At 45.2% G+C, this 17852-nt stretch overlaps 2 protein-coding genes across 4 annotated transcripts in view; both read right to left on the bottom strand.

Annotated features, from left to right (window-relative positions):
• The window catches only part of MEGF9 (multiple EGF like domains 9), a 43759-nt gene that overhangs the window by 11562 nt on the left and 14345 nt on the right, over positions 1-17852 (bottom strand). For all 3 annotated transcript variants that reach the window (XR_014176518.1, XR_014176519.1, XM_081967281.1), the window contains exon 2: positions 1749-1947. Coding sequence is in view for 1 of the 3 variants with exons in the window: in XM_081967281.1 (XP_081823407.1) it covers positions 1749-1947 (199 nt within the window). In the remaining 2 variants the exon portion in view is untranslated. The remainder of the gene's footprint in view (positions 1-1748; positions 1948-17852) is intronic.
• COL27A1 (collagen type XXVII alpha 1 chain) overlaps positions 1-17852 on the bottom strand; it is a 203511-nt gene that overhangs the window by 4405 nt on the left and 181254 nt on the right. The window lies entirely within an intron of this gene.

The raw sequence follows: 17852 nt of genomic DNA on the forward strand, positions 1-17852 counted from the left end.
CTTGGAGAAGCAAAAGGATATTGTTTACATATTATGGAAAAAATGTAAATTAAGCGGGAGAACGTGGAATAAAAATAAGAGGGCTGAAATGGAAATAGGATGTAAAATGTAATATGCAAAATAGAAGATGTAAAGGGAGGGGGGAAACAGGACAACACTTTGTTCATAAAAGAAGTTTAAACAGTTAAAAAAAGAACAGGGAGTAAGGCCAGAGGTGGACAAGGAATGGCCCCTCCCAGAGGAAATAAATAAATAAAGAACTTTGTTTTTTTGGGGGGGGAAAGCCCCATCCTCTCCATGACGCCAGGCAAGCGAAGCGACCCTCCCCCCCTCCGTGGTGGGCAGAAAACAGGGGTGCTTTCTATGCCCCCCGAACACCAGGCGCATTGTGCGGGCTGCATTCCTCCCTCGAGGGCTTGCAAGTGGCATGAATTCGCTCGCCGGGGCCAAAAGACTCTTCAGGATTCTGAAGAGGCGTTTTGGTGAAATGTCAAAATGCCCGGCGCGGCTGGACGGCACGGCGCGAAGACCTCTGCCAAACAGTCTTTTCCCGGCTGGAGGCATGGCGGGCCACATCAGGCTTCCTGGATCAAAAGTCCCGAAACGGTGAGAGGGAGGGTTGATTGGAGTTTTTTCCCGAAAAAGGAGGAGGAAACAAAAAATCCATCGATTGCTTTCGTGGTTGCCTATTGTCAAGACTGGGGAAGTAGAGAGGGGAAAATATCGCCCTAAAAGACAGAGTCCTGAATAGACAGTGGGACCCCCCACGCTGGCAGGAAATCAACAGAGGATATAAACAGAGAGGAAACCCCACTCCCTTCTAGCACTGATGGTGTTGCCTAGCTGGGTCGTGAAATGTCTGCAAGGAAACCCCCAAGCTCCGAGAGTACCAAGGACCCCGCAGTCCTCCTCCTCTTCCTCCACAAACACTCCTTTCCAACACTGGTGAGGTTACCTAGTTGGGTAATGAAACGTCTGCAAGAAAACAGCTCAGCTGAGAGAGCACCATGGACCCTACAGTTCTCCTCCTCCTCCTCCGCCTCAACCCTACTGTCTTCTAGTGCTGATGATGTTCCCTAGTTGGGTAATAAAATGTCTGCAGGAAAAGAACCAAGCTCAGAGAGCACCAAGGACCCCACAGTCGTCATCCTCCTCCTCCTCTTCCTCCTCCTCCTCCTTTTCCTCCTCCTCTTCTTCCTCCTCCTCCTCTCTATAAACCCTACTCCCTTCTAGCACTGATGGTGTTACCGAGTTGGGTCATGAGACGTCTGCAGGGAAAGAACCAAGCTCAGAGAGCACCAAGGACCCCACGGTCCTCCTCCTCTTCCTCCACAAACTCCACTCCCTTCTAGCACTGATGGTGTTACCTAGTTGGGTCATGAAAAGAAAACAAGCCAGTTCAGAGAGCACCAAGGATCCCACAGTCATTCTCCTCCTCCTCCTCCTCCTCCTCCTCCTCCTCCTCCTCCTCCTCCTCCTCCTCCTCCTCCTCCTCCTCCATTCCACAAACTGATGATGTTAGTGGGGTGGGGAGGGATTGGGGATGTTGCGGTATCCTTCCCCCGCCACGCCCATATAGCCACGCCCACCAAGCCACACCTACAGAACGGATAGTAACAAATTTGAATCCCACCACTGGACCCATCATTCCTCACTCCCAAGCTACAATTACCCAACATTCCCTGGCCAGTAAAAGAGAAGGAACGAAGAAGAAGGGCGGGCTAGACGTTTGACGCAGCTCTCCTTACCGGTCGCAGGACGAGGAGATGGAGTCCTCGGGATGACACTCGCAAGGAAGGCAGCGTGGGTCAGGCTGCCCGAGATGGTAGCCCTCTTCGCATCTGTCACACGAGGGCCCCGTGTAACCTGGGTGGCAGTGACAGTGGCCCGTGGCGTTGCACTCCCCCACACTTGGGCTTCCGACGGAGCTGCAGTTACAGAAGACATCTGCAAGAAGAGCAAAGGGAAGAGAAACCCGAAATTAATTACGGGATGACTGGAGAATTATATTTCATCTTTTTCTTTTCTTTTTGGGGCTACAGTTGAGTCATCGTAGACAACCTCCCTTACCCCGTACATCGATTTGGAGGGTGTAGGAGAAAAAGTCAATGCCATCCTAAGTTGCATTCACAGAGGGATACCATCGAGATCAAGGGAGGTACTAATAGCACTCTCCAAAGCCTTAGTAAGGCCACACCTAAGATACTGCATCCAGTTTTGGTCACCACACTATAAAAGAGAGGTTGAGACTCTGGAAAGAGTGCAGAGAAGAGCAACCAGGATGATGAGGGGGACTGGAGGCTAAAACACACGACGAACGGTTGCAGGAACTGGGCCTGGCTAGTCTAGAGAAGAGAAGGACCAGGGGAGACATGAGAGCAGCCTTCCAATATTTGAGGGGCTGTCCCAGAGAGGAGGGGGTCAAGCTATTTTCCAAAGCACCCAAAGGCCAGACAAGGAATAACGGATGGAAACTGAACAAGGAGAGATTCAACCTGGAAATAAGGAAGAATTTTCTGACAGTGAGAACAATCAACCCAAAGTTTCCTTCGGAAGTAGTTGTGGGAGTTTCATCCCTGGAGGCTTTCAAGAAGAGACTGGACTGCCATCTGTCAGAAATGGCATATGGTCTCCTGGTTGGATGGGGGGGGGGGTTGGACTAGATGACCTACAAGGTCCCTTCCAACTCTGTTAATCTGTTAAGAGCCAGTTCAACCGAATCTCCAAATTGGAGGTCTGAATCAAACTAATGAGTTGACTTCTTAAAGCATGAAGATCCTTAATGACCCTCAACCCTAGTTTTATTCTTGCAACATACTACGAGGTGGAGCAGGCTTAGCTTAGTGCCCAAGCAGGTCTTTGAACTCCAATCCAACCCAAGAAACACAACTAGACCACACCTGTTGAGGTATAGCACCTCTGCCTAAAGTTAAGATCATCTTTGCCCCCAAGGTGGACTTTCTGGGGTTTTTTTTTAAGACGTTTCGCTTCTCATTCAAGAAACATCTTCAGCTCTGACTAGATAGCGGTGAGGAATGGAAGGATTTCTCCTCCTTGCAGACAGCTGGTCATTTGCATCCTTTTAGAGGGTCGTTGAGGCCACTTGGAGGCTTCTCTGTGTCCTCAGGATCCCCTGAGTGGTGCAAGTGGGTGTGAAGCCTTCTTGGAATTGCTAAAAGGACTGTGTTGTAGATTGTGTTGGATTTTTCAACAGTTCCAAGAAAGCTCCACACCCATTTGTGACCACTGGTAGCCTCCAAAGCTTGTTTGGAAGGAAATTAGGCGGAGTTTAGAGGATGTGCCTTACGTTTTCCGTCTTTGGAGAGGGTTATCTGATCCGGTGGACAACGTCAAATGCATGCCTCCCGCCAACTGCCAGGAATGGTTTGATCCAGCATTATTCAAGAGCGCCAGCAAAACTCAGCTTTGGAGGCCCAACCCGTGGCAAAAGAAGAAAAATAGGTTGATCCGTTGATCCCTTCCAACGCCTACTCAAAAAGAGCCACGCCGTCAGCTCAAAGCCTCATTGTTTTTCCGACATTGCACCCGATCAGCAAAAATGACATGCAAACAATGTCCAAGAATGACACATAGGATGCCCGTCAAGTGACAAAAACTCTCGGGCAATGGTTGAGAAGCAAATTTGTGGTTTTTAATCTCTGGAACACTGAAGCCAATTTTAACGAAGAGAGTTTCTTGTTAGAGCTAGCAGTTTGGAGATATACAGTTGGAGAGAGTTGGAAGGGACCTTGTAGGTCATCTAGTCCAACCCCCACCACCCCCACCCAAGCAGCAGAACCTACACCATTTCTGACAAACCCCAAAGGAGAAGAGTAGGCTGTGTTTGCTTCAGGAGAAGGCCCTTGATGAGTCTCTTCGAATGATGGGAGTTCACTCACTGCTACCATCTTGTTAACTTACTCATCACTTCCTTCCGGGGACGGCACGCAGCAAAGAATGCCATCTTGTCTTAATCAGGAGATACATAGCTTATAAGTAAGGGTGTCCTTATAAGTAAGAACATCTTACTTATGTAAAGGGGAGGGGGCACTAAGCTTTTTGGAAACCAACCCACAAGCTCAGAGAACCTTCATCCTAATCCTATCAATAACCGAAGTTATTGATATAGAAAGATATAGAAAGAGTGCAGAGAAGAGCAACCAAGATGATGAGGGGACTGGAGGCTAAAACATACGATGAACAGTTGCAGGAACTGGGCATGGCTGGTCTAGTGAAGAGAAGGACCAGGGGAGACAGGATAGCAGTCTTCCAATATTTGAGGGGCTGCCACAGAGAGGAGGGGGTCAAGCTACTCTCCAAAGCACCCAAAGGCCAGACAAGGAATAATGGATGGAAACTGATCCAGGAGAGATGCAACCTAGAAGGAGGAATTTTCTGACATTGAGAACAATCAACCCATGGAACAGAAATTGCCTTCAGAAGTTGTGGGAGCGCAACCAATAGAATTAAAACCGGAAATATTCTTATTATGAATAATTACAGGGAACTGCAAGGAAAAAAAAATCAAATACCTAATACTACATATAATCACGGCAGCAAGAATCACATACGCACAGAACTGGGAAAACAAATATACGCCAACAGAAGAAAATGTGATTTTAAAAGAAAGTGCTGGAGTACGCCAAAATGGACAGACTCACAAAAGAGCTAAAAGACAAAGAGGACTCCGAATAGTACTTAGTATGGAACATGGTACAAGTGGCTAGAGGAAAGAGGTAAAAAATAGGAAAGCAATAAATGGAAGGGGAAAAAAAATCAAGAGACCAGAAAATAAATACAAAACCATAGAATTAACAAGAGGGGGAAATATAAGATAGATTGTATATAACAAATAGTACGAAATAAGAAATATAAGAGAATCAAATGTATATAAAAGATGTATTGTATGGAATTAATAGAGATAAAAGATATGTAAGTAAATAGATAGATAGATAGATAGATAGATAGATAGATAGATAGATAGATAGATAGATAGATAGATAGATAGATAGATAGACAGACAGACAGACAGACAGACAGACAGACAGACACAGACAGACAGACAGACAGACAGACAGACAGACAGATACTGTAGATAGATAGATAGATAGATAGATAGATGGATGGATGGATGGATGGATGGATGGATGGATGGATGGATGGATGGAGGGATGGAGGGATGGAGGGATGGAGGGATGGATACTGTAGATAGATGATAGATAGATAGATAGATAGATAGATAGATAGATAGATAGATAGATAGATTGATTGATAGATAGGCAGGCAGGCAGGCAGGCAGGCAGGCAGGCAGGCAGGCAGGCAGGCAGGCAGGCAGGCAGGCAGATACTGTAGATAGATAGATAGATAGATAGATAGATAGATAGATAGATGGATGGATGGATGGATGGATGGATGGATGGATGGATGGATGGATGGATGGATGGATGGATGGATGGATGGATGGAGGGAGGGATGGATAGATAGATACTGTAGATAGATGATAGATAGATAGATAGATAGATGATAGATAGATAGATAGATAGATAGATAGATAGATAGATAGATAGATGATAGATAGATAGATAGATGATAGATAGAGATGTATAAGGTATATATGTATAGATAAAAGAAACATAATGGATATTTAAAAGATGTAGAAGTGTTGCAAAGATGACATAAATGTATATTAAATAATAATAATAATTATTATTATTATTATAATTAAGAAGTTTTGGGAGCTTCATCCCTGGACGCTTTCAAGAAGAGATTGGACTGCCATTTGTAAGAAATGGGGTACGATCGCCTGCTTGGGCGGAGGGGTTGGACTAGATGACCTACAAGGTCCCTTCCAACTCTGTAATCTCCATGGTCTTCCTACTAGAAGATGTGAAACCTGAAGCGACCTTGAATGAAAGAGGAATGACCCTCAAGATTTCTGCTCAACAACATGCTTCCTGCATCCTTTCAGATGATATCTTCCCACAACCCAACTGCCAGGCGTCCCCATAACTTTCCTCCCCTCCCCACACCTAACTAGCCAACTAATCCCCGGTGTCTCTTTTAAATCTGTTTTGTTCATCACTTTTAAATCCCTAAGCAAACCCCGGGACAGGAAAAGCTAGTTATGCAAGTTTGGCTCATCGCATGATGCCAAAAAAATATTCTTTGATGCCCTCTCTGCACAAACGCAGCGCTCGCTGATTCACACAAACCTTTGGAAAGCCACAGACTTTTGATGGGCATCCACATTTTAATTAGACCCACAACATCAGTATCTGGTCTACTAATACTAAAAGACAAGAGCGAGGGACCTCCCTTGCCTCTCCGAGGTTCTTCCTAATTTGAAACGACACATAGGCCTTTATGAACCAAAACTCACACCTCTCTTGCAAGCCAACCCTTTGATAAAAAAAGTCCATGCTTTAAAGATAAAGGTTCCCCCTGCACATATCTGTTAGTCGTTCCCGGCTCTAGAGGGCGGTGCTCATCACCGTTTCAAAGCCGAAGAGCCAGCGCCGTCTGAAGACGTCTCCGTGGTCATGTGGCCGGCATGACTCAATGTCAAAGGCACACGGAACGCTGTTCCCTTCCCACCAAAGGTGGTCCCTATTTTTCTACTTGCATTTTTTACGTGCTTTCGAACTGCTAGGTTGGCAGAAGCTGGGACAAGTCACAGGAGCTCACTCCATTGCGTGGCAATTGAAATCCTGTCTCTTTCCCCCAGATGTTGGATCACAGCCTTCAGCAAATCCCATTTGTCAAATTTAAGATCATTCTTTCCCTGTTTTTTTTTTCTTTTCGTCCTGCTGAGATGTAAGTAGCCATGACAGGTTCAGTTGTCTTCCGGCAATTGTGGCTTCGTTTTTTTAACCTAAGGAGCTTGTTTTACTATTATGGTTTTTCCTGTTGTGGCCCGCCAGTGGCCAGTGGAGCTGGCAGCAGATTCGGACAGTGAGGAGGTTGGGGAGGAACCTGGGCCAGTCCTGGAATCTGGGGAAGGCTCTGATGAGGGCTCTGTGTCGGAGACAGAGAGGGGACCAAGGCCGTCTGACAGCTATCAGCTGCCTTCGGAGTCAGACATCAGTGAGGCAGAAGAACAGCTGGAGCCTGTTCCCAGTGTGCGCATGCGCAGAGTTGCCAGAGGAAGGGAAGAACGAAAGAACAAGGCAACTTGGGAGTAAGGTGGAGGATGAATGGCCCCTCCCAGAGGAAATAAAAGAGGAGCGAAAGGGGAGTGGAGTTTGCAGGAGACCATTAGTTCGCTTCATTGGTTCGTGACTCTCCGTGACCCTTGCCAAGTTCTGCAGATATCGACCTGGCAGCTCTCCAAGCCAGAGAAGGTCTGTGACCGTAAATCCTCCCTTGAAAGACTTTGCTGGAGGTGAATGAGCAGAATTCACAGTCAATTAATAAAAGTGTTTTTTGTCGGGACAAGGAGTTTGCTTCGTGCTCTTGGGAAGCCTCGGTCAGAACATTTCCCCCTGCCCTTGGCACGAAAAAGACAAGTGTTGAAAGGGCGAGAGGCAGAGGAAAGCCCACAAATCAGACAGACCCCCAAAGGGAATTTACAAATGTCAGAATGTGTTGGGTTGTCAAGCCGTCATCCTAAACGTCGAGGAAATCAAGGCTGAAGAAGTGAAGAGACCGGAGGGGAGGGGAGAATGCCCAGGAAACTATACTTCAGATCAGACCAAACACACACCCCAAGAAGGAGATACACACATCTTGCGGTGTTGTTAATTTGAAGCGGTGAGCTTTGAGTGGCAGAAAATTAAAGCAATTCTACAGCGAGTACCTGGGGTGACTAACTCAGCCTTCAAAAAAGATGTTGGTCTCATAAACAATAAGATAAACTGACAGCCTTAACAGAATAACAGAGTTGGAAGGGACCTTGGAGGTCTTCTAGTCCACTTCCTACTTAAACAGAATAACAGAGTTGGAAGGGACCTTGGAGGTCTTCTAGTCCACTTCCTACTTAAACAGAATAACAGAGTTGGAAGGGACCTTGGAGGTCTTCTAGTCCACTTCCTACTTAAAGAAAATAACAGAGTTGGAAGGGACCTTGGAGGTCTTCTAGTCCAACCCCCTGCTCAAGCAGGAGACCCTACACAGTTTCAGACAAGTGACTGGCTAGTCTCTTCTTAAAAACGTCCAGTGATGGAGCATCCACAACGTCTGGTGGCAAGCTGTTCCACTGGTTAATTGTCCTCACGATCGGGAAGTTTCTCCTTAATTCCAGGTTGCTTCTCTCCTTGATTAGTTTCCATCCGTTGTTTCTTGTCCTGCCTTTGGTAAAATATGATCATTTTCTTCCTGGTGCTGGGGAATTCTGGGAGTTACAATGAACGAATGAGGTTGGGAGCCCACTGCTTTGGAACAGAGTGGATCATTCTAGATCGACATTCTCAGCTCCTGAGGTTTTCCAGATCTATTTGACAACATGTCTACCGTACTTAATCATCAATTATGTGTGTGTGTGTGTTGTATTTGTGCTGATAAATAAATAAAGGGAGACTAGTATAGATCTATTTCAAGCTATTTAGCTCTCATCAGCTAGCCATACCCTTACTGGGATTTGAACCTGCCTGGATGGTTTTCTGTAATGAGCCGAAGGACAGAAAGAGGGAGTAGTGAGCTTCCTCCCATATTTGGGCATACCAGGGGTTATAACACAAATACATATATATATAGGGCTGTGTGTATGTATGTTCCAGCATAACTCTGAAATGCCTCGAGCAATTTCAACCAAACATGGTACAGAGATGACTTGATCTCTGGAAACAAATACTGGGGGGAGGGGAGGGGGAAAGACACCCCTAACGCCCCTCGGGGTGCGTGTTCTGTTAAGATACAACCTGTTGTGTCTTCAAATGGCTTCTACTGTGCAGCGCAGCGGAGTTGCCACGATAATGGCTTCACAGTACCCCACAAGGGGGCTCCCTCTGGCAAGGGGGAAATTCCAACATTAGAAATTACATTTTGTCCGGACATTCCCCTCCCCCTATAAATAAATACCTGAGCAACGCCAGGTTATCATCCAGGTATACATATATTTGCTCTCTTTTTTTCCCCATCAACCAGGTGGAAAGAGCGTATTGTCAGATGGCAGAAGTTCCAAGAAGGACTTCCCTTTGGAAAAGCATTAAAAGTGACGAGAGAGGGGGAAAATGAGGCACTCCCGAACTTTATGGGTTCTAGTCAAGCTCCTGCCCTTGGCTAGAAACTCTTAAAGAGTTTCCAAAACTCTTTAAGATGAGAAGGGTGCAGCATTTGGGTTTATCTTTTTATCAAGTGTGCTCAGTTTAATCTTTCAGCGAAGGGCTAAAGGGAAGACGGTATGGCTCTGTTTCGGAGATCAAAAGTTCCCCCGAATGAATCAAAGCCGACAGACTTCTTGGCTAGTTCCACTGACTTTTCCCCTTTGTTCTAATATCTCCTGTCCCCGTCTCCCCCCCCCCCCCCCGAGTCATTTTCTTTTTCTATTTATAGAGGATGGTTCTACTCAGTAGTTTTGATGTAAGATGTTTTGGGGTGGGGTTTTCCCCCCCCCCCCACGCATTGAATGCCTTCACCTGCAGATTTCCCTTAGGAGTAGCTGAGATATGAAATGTTGACATCTGGGAGGGTAAGACCCTCCTCATCTCTGCCTCCCCTCCCCTTGTTCTTTTGATGAGAGGCCATTAATCCAGCAACCATGGGAAAGAATAACTCACACTGCATATCATGTAAGGTTATCTATCTATCCATCTATATCTATCTATCTATCTATCTATCTATCTATCTATCTATCTATCTATCTATCTATCTATCTATCATCTATCTATCTATCATCTATCTATCTATCTATCTATCTATCTATCTATCTATCTATCTATCTATCATCTATCTATCTATCTATCTATCATTTACCATCTATCTATCTATCTATCTATCTATCTATCTATCTATCATCTATCTATCTATCACCTTATCATCTATCATCTATCATCTATCTATCATCTATCTATCTATCTATCCCTCTCTCTCTCTCTCTCTATCTATCTATCTATCTATCTATCTCTACCTATCTCTCTATCCATTTATATCTATCTATCTATCTATCATCTATCTATCTATCTATCTATCTATCATCTATCTATCTATCTATCTTCTATCTATCTATCTCTATATTATCTCTCTCTCTCCCCATCGATCCATTCATCCATCCATCCATCTATCTATCTATCTACATCTATTTATTTCTCGATAGATAGATAGATAGATAGATAGATAGATAGATAGATAGATAGACGTAGATATAGATAAATATAGAGATAGAGAGATAGAGAAAGAGATAGACATAGAGACAGAGACAGGCAGGCAGGCAGGCAGGCAGGTAGGTAGATATCTACCTACCTACCTACCTACCTACCTACCTACCAAATTGGGTGGAAGAAAATGCATTGGGATCAAACTCCAGCTCAAACAAGATAAGCTTTGAGTTCATCAGAATAGAGCTGGAAGGGACCTTGGAGGTCTTCTAGTCCAACCCCCTGCTCAAGCAGGAGACCCTAGACCATTTCAGATAGGTGGCTAGATAGATGGAAACTAATCAAGGAGAGAAGCAACCTGGAATGAAGTAGAAATATCCTAACAGTGAGGACAATTAAGCAGTGGTGGATGCTCCATCACTGGAGGTTTTTAAGAAGAGACTGGACGGCCACTTGTCTGAATTGGTATCGGGTCCCCTGCTTGAACAGGGGGTTGGACTAGAAGACCTCCAAGGTCCCTTCCAACTCTATTCTGATTGATTGCTCTTTTGACTTCCTTTTGAAACCAAGTCGACTCTCCTCCCCGGGGAGACTTTATTTTTGAAAGACTGAAACTCACTCTCAGGGGAACGAAATGGCGACACAAATTGGAAAGTTGCGGTTGGACTAGAAGACCTCCAAGGTCCCTTCCAACTCTATTCTGATTCTTTGCTCGTGGGGAGGATACAGGAGAACCCAAGGCAACTAGCTTCCAAAATAGAAGCCGAGTGCCTGGAGTCAGAGGAAGCATCTTAAATCATTAACTATTGATTATGAAAGCTGCTAATTTTAGCCTCGCCTGCCTTAAAATAAAATAAAAAAAAACAGGGCCGTGTATGGGAAGTGAAGGCAGTTCACTGAAATGGCCTCGTGAATCCAGAAATGTCTCTTTCAATTATCTGAGAGAGGCACAGTCGCGTGTAAAAGCTGTAGCAAGTTCTTGTTCTAGGAAAATCGCATACCCCACCCCACCCCTAAAAATCCCTCCTTGTAAATTTACTCAGTTTTGTAATATCTTCTTGTGGCCCACTGGCAGCCTGCAGAGATGGCAGGAGAGTCGGACAGTGAGGTTGGGGAGGAACATGGGCCAGTCGGATGAGGGCTCTGCATCGGAGGCAGAGAGGGGGCCAAGGCCATCTGGTAGTTATTTGCTGCCTCTGGAGCCTCCGGAGTCTGACATCAGTGAGGCAGAAGAACAGCGGGAGCCTGTTCCCAGTGTGCGCATGCGCAAAGCTGCCAGAAGGCAAGAACAATTAAGACAAAAGGGGCGACTTGGGAGTAAGGCTTGGAGATGATTGGCCCCTCCCGTAAGACATAAAAGAAGAGCAAACAGACATGAGTCTTTGCAGGAAGCAATTAGTTCATTCTGTTCGGTTCAAGCTCTGAGAAGCTCCGTTTGACTCTGTGCTCCGTTTGGCCTTGCGAAACTAATGGGCAATTAGGTCTCTGGCAGCGTTTCAAGGGAGATAAAGGTGGGTGTTTATCAACATTCCCCTGAAAGACTGCGGCAACTCGAGCAGACATCTGTCGGACTCTTCGCAGGCTGTTTGTGAATCATTACGGGCTGTGAGCGACCATAATTCACAGCCGTTTAAATAAAAGATGGTTTTTGGGACTAAGAGTGTGATTTATGCTTTCTCAGGAAGACTAGGTCAGAATAAAAAGGTGGTTTGAGGAGGACTCAGAAGCCACCAGGTTCTAATCTGATTTTTTTCTTGGCTTCTCCATCCAAGGTTGATGGGGACACCCAAGCTGGGCTGGGACTTTATTGCACATTCAGCTTTGGTCCAAGGTCCATTTGGTTGGGTAGGATTTGCATTCTTCTTCAGTTGGCCGATATATACGCCCTCATCACGCCTTGTAAGCAAGCAACTGCACGTACAATCACAAAGATAAGAAGTTCTGCATTGGGTGGAAATAAATCACACACATAAGCTTTTGTTCTGCTTGAGCAGGGGGCTAGACTAGAAGACCTCCAAGGTCCCTTCCAGCTCTGTTATGCTATTCCATTGTTGTTGTTTTGCTGTGGGGTGGGGAGGAACAGCCACAGCAAAATCCATCACGCGCTTCCTTAGCAGAGTCCAGAGTGCTAGGATGCAAGTCAACAAAGCACGCCTCCTTCGCATAGCGTGATAATGTTTTTGGTACATCGCAACCAAAGCACACACACACACAAGAACGTTATCAGTTAACCTCGGGCAGCAAAAACAAACTTTAAAAGAAAGGAGAAGTGGGGGAAATAACTGGTTAAGGAAGATTAACCGGTCAAACAGGCAAGAGGTCAGGCCAACTGGACTGGATACTGAAATAGTATTCAAGAGCATATTTTAAAGGCCTCCAAGGTCTTCAGAGAGAAGAGACCTTAAGATTTTCTGGGGCAGAAAAGTCACCTCTCCTGCGCGAGCTGCACTGGCTACCTGTGGCCTTTCGGGTGCGTTTCAAGGTGTTGATCGTCATCTTCAAAGCGCTCCATGGCTCAGGACCTAGTTATTTGCGGGATCGCATTCTACCCCATACATCCCTGCGACCAATCCGCTCTCACAGAGAGGGCCTCCTCCGGGTACCATCCGCTAAACAGTGCGGGCGGGCGGTGCCTAGGAGTAGGGCCTTCTCTGTGATGGGCCCAACCCTCTGGAACGACCTCCCCCCCGATATTAGGACCACCTCTGATCTCCGCTCCTTCCGCAAGAAACTCAAGACCCACCTGTTTCGAGTAGCAGGTCTGGCCTAATTACAACCATAATCGTAACTGCATTTAACATCTATTCAAACCTTCCTGGATGGCTTTTTAAATTTTATATTGGGGTTTTAACGGGTTTTAAAATTGTTCTTAATACTTAAATTGGTTTTGGGATTTTATAACAGACCGTGTGTATGAGTTGTTTGTGTTTCATGTCTTATGTCTTATGTCATTTTTATTGTTTTGATTATGAATGGTCTGTACACCGCCCCGAGTCCCTACGGGGAGAGGGGGCGGTCTATAAATTAAATAAACTATAAACTATAGTAAGTCTGGGAAGCAAGAAACCCACCTCAGCACCCAGTCTTCAGACCCCATCCTCAATTACAATGATCGAAAGAAGCCAAAGCTTCTGTTTGCACATCTAACATAGCTTTTCCACCACCTGAAGGACCATCACGGAGAATTCTGAAGATGTCATAATTCTGGACAGCATCCAAACTGGGAACCGATGATCTAAGATATGTTTTGCATTTTTGAGTCGTCTTTCTTTCTTTCTTTCTTTCTTTCTTTCTTTCTTTCTTTCTTTCTTTCTTTCTTTCCCTTCCTTTCCTTTCCTTTCCTTTCCTTTCCTTTCCTTTCCTTGTATTTAAGTACAATGACAATAAAGATTATACTTATACTTATGGGCAAAAAACTTTGGATATACAATAGAACTAGAAAAATGGCAACTGCTATGGGAAAGGAACTAAAAAATGACAATGGGGACAGCATACAAAGAGAATATATATAAAATGTTTTATAGATGGCATATGACACCGGAAAGATTAACAAAAATGTTTAAGGATAAATCAGCTAAATGTTGGAAATGTCACCAACTACCAGGAACATATTATCATATGTGGTGGACATGTAGAGAGGCAAAAAGCTATTGGGTTAAAATACAATCATGGTTAGAGAAAATGGTACATCAGCCCATAGAATTTAAGCCAGAGATATTCTTATTGGATATTCTACCAGAGAAATATACTAAAGAAGACTCATTGTACTAATAATATCAGCAGCTAGAATTGTATTTGCACAAAACTGGAAAGCAGACAAAATCCCACCAGAAGGAGAGATAATAAAGAAGATATTAGATTGTGCAGAAATGAATAGGCTGACGTTGAGAATAAAGGACAACGAGGAATCAGTGTATTACAGGACATGGGGGCGATTTTACGATTGGCTTGGAAAAAGATACAAATAGAAAGGGAAAGGAACAAAGCACAAAACAAATAACTCAGACGACACCTCATTAAATCAGGGGGAGGGGAAATAAGAAAGTATGAAAATGTAAATATACAGGCGGAAAAAGGATATGAATTGACAAGTGTTAAACAGCAATTATAAGAATGTTTATTTAAGAATGAATTTGGAAGGTAAATAAAAAAAACTTTTTTCAAAAAAGATGACGCCGAGTCTCCTTTCTTTTCTCCTACTCTGATCCTTCTGAAGTCTGAGGACCTTAAGTGAGTCCTACCACCGAACCGGCGTGCCCATTTCCAAATGCACCATTCTACCCACCAAAGGATGAGAACATGCCTTAGATTCTACGCGCACAGATTTCATTCCGTTGCTTCCTATTTAAGATCTGTTTCTCCTTTGGGGAAACCTTTTTTTTTTTTTTTTTCAAACCTTAGGATTTCACAAAGCGCCGTGATTCATTGTGCAGCGAGTCACTTGAAAATGATGAGTGCACCCTTAGCATGTAGAATAAATAGCAGCATTGCCTTCTGGAATGTCTTTGCTCCTCCAGAGACATTTTTTGCTGCCCAGTGCTTATGCAACTGAATAGTTGACAGATAGTATCTCTGCCTCCCTTTCTGAGCAATGCAAGAGGGGAAAATCTATTTTTAATAACACTCCAATGAAAGGTGAAGGAGTGACGCAAGGATTCCTGAGCAGGAATTTTCCTAACGGCAACGACCTTCCCATGTAAGAATTTGCAGGAGCTATCAAATCGGATAGCTTTCTAATGGCAGAAAGCGAAGAGCAACTAAAGAGCCTCTTGATGCGTGCGAAAGAGGAGAGTGCAAAAGTTGGCTTGAAACTCAACATTAAGAAAACGAAGATCATGGCACCCGGCCCTCTCAATTCCTGGCAAATAGATGGGGAAGAAATGGAGGTAGCGACCGATTGTGTTTTCCTGGGCTCCAAGATCTCCGCAGATGGGGACAGCAGCCAAGAAATGAAAAGAGGCTTGCTCCTGGGGAGGAAAGCTGTGGCAAATCTAGACAGCCAACTAAAAAGCAGAGACATCACCCTGCCAATCAAAAGTGTCTAGTCAAGGCTGTGGTTTTCCCAGTTGCAATGGATGGCTGTGAAGGTTGGACCATAAGGAAGGCTGAGCGCCAGAGAATGGCGGCCTTTGAACTCTGGTGCTGGAGAAGACGCCTGCGAGTCCCTTGGACTGCAAGGCCATCCAACCGGTCAGTCCTAGAGGAGATCAACCCTGACTGCTCTTTAGAAGGCCAGATCCTGGAGAGGAAACTCAAAGACTTTGGCCACCTGATGAGAAGGAAGGACTCCCTGGAGAAGAGCTTCATGCTGGGAACGATGGAGGGCAAAAGAAGAAGAAGGGGACAGCAGAGAAGGAGGTGGCTGGATGGAGTCACCGGAGCTTAAATGGACTCCAGAGGATGGTAGAGGACAGGAAGGCCTGGAGGAACGTTGTCCAGGGGGTCGTGATGGGTTAGACACAATTTCGCAACTAACAACAACCTCAAATGAGGAAGAACGTTCTGAAATTTCAGTTCAGTTTTGAGATGTTCCTTTGCAACCAACTGCCTTCTGGAAATGTCCTTTCCCAGATCCCATTCCAACCTGAGCATTAATTGGGGGAGGCTGCCACAAGGAATTAGGAGTCAATCCATTCTCCCAAGTGCCAGAAGGCAGGAAAAGAAGCAATGGATGGAAACTAACTGAGGAGAGAGGCAACTTAGAACTAAGGAGACATTTCCTAATGTTGAGAATAATGTTGTTTTCACTGTCAGAACATTTCTCCTTATTTCCAGGTTGAATCTCCCCTTGATCAGTTTCCATCCATTATTCCTTGTCTGGTGCTTTGGAGAACAGCTTGACCCCCTTCCTCCTCTCTGTGGCAGCCCCTCAAATATTGGAAGTCTGCTATCCTGTCTCCCCTGGTCCTTCTCTTCACTAGACTAGCCATGCCCAGTTCCTGCAACCGTTTCATCGTATGTTTTAGTCTCCAGTCTCCTAATCATCTTGGTTGCTCTTCTCTGCACTCTTTCTAGAGTCTCAATCTCTTTCATTTCCCTTGGGGGGCCAGCATATCCCTGATGCCAACATTCAAATCGCCTTGACCTCTTTTCATGAGGTCTAGAAACCTGTGGCATCTCCATCAGGCCAGAGTCCATGTTATAGTGGTTTTCAGATTGGAAGTGTTCGTGCGTTCAACCACCGTTGCGTTCCATATCGCGATGCGTCTTTTTTTTTTTTTCTGTTTTGACACTTCTAACCTAATGTTAGCCGGCCGGAATCTCTTGTTCCCGAGCTGGGGAGCCACAAACATACATCAAATCCGTCAATGAGTGAACAAGCAAGCTCCTTGTTCATTTCTCGGAAGCCGAGCAGGTTGCTGGGGAACGGAGAAATCCATCGCCCCTTCTGTCTTGTTGGTGAATCTCCCGAGAGAGATCTCATTTTAAGGGGAAAGAAGAACGCAAAGTTGATGCTGAAGGCCTTAAAAACAAACTCTCCAAGATTCTCTTTGTGGTGCCAACTCTTAAATGGGCCGAGAAAAGTAGAACTTCTCGTTTGCGAGTAGAATTTCCCCCCGAATTTGCCCATGACGAAAGGAGAGGGAACGTATTGTATGGAGCAAGCCGATAAGCAAACATGTATTTCCAGTAGGCAGGTCACGGCATGTATAGAGGTCGGCCTGTTACACAAGCGTCCCCAGGAGAAATTTCCTCCCTTGAGGGTCAGGAAAAAGCTGGGCTGCTTCACACATGTGGTATCAAACACAAACAGTCGCGTTCTCCACCTTAAGCAGGTGAGGAGAGAGAGAGAGAGAGGATAAGTTGTGGCTGGCAGAGTTTGCCACCGACGTCACCAGGAACAGTGTGCAAACAACGGAGTGTGCAAAACCCCTGACGTCACGGGTGCCTTTGATTATTTCGAGGCAATGTGTTTTTTTCCCCATCTGCAGGTTGGAACGAAGACTCTCCATCCTGTCTTTGTAATGCAAAGATGGTCTTCATAGCAACAGCTCACAGGTCCAACATTCTCAGATGAGACATTACCTTAAAGGGACACGCAGAAGAAGGAGAATGAAGCTTCTTCTCCAGTAACGTTGTACTGCAAACTCGGGCATACAAAACCTTTGCCAGACCAATCCTCGAATACAGCTCGTCTGCCTGGAATCCACACTGTATATCGGACATTAATACGATTGAGCGAATCCAGAGGTATTTCACGAGACGAATCCTCCACTCCTCTGCTCACAATAGGATCCCTTACGCCACCAGGCTCGAAATTTTGAGCTTGGACAACTGGAACTATGCTGCCTACTGTTCAATCTAAGCATAGTACATAAATTGTCTGCTACAACGTCCTACTTATCAACGACTACTTCAGCTTCAACTTCAATAATACACGGGGAAACAGTAGATACAAACTCAAAGTAAACCACTCCAAAGTCGATTGCAGAAAATACGACTTCCGCCACAGAGTGGTCAACGCCTGGAATGCTCTACCTGACTCCATTGTTACGTCCTCAAACCCCCAAAGCTTCAACCTCAAACTGTCTACTGTGGACCTCACCCCATTCCTAAGAGGTCGGTAAAGGGGGGGCGTGCATAAGCGCACCAGCGTGGCTA

The sequence above is a fragment of the Natrix helvetica genome, assembly GCF_964273705.1.
Source record: "Natrix helvetica genome assembly, chromosome: 15".
NCBI classification, from domain to species: domain Eukaryota; kingdom Metazoa; phylum Chordata; class Lepidosauria; order Squamata; family Natricidae; genus Natrix; species Natrix helvetica.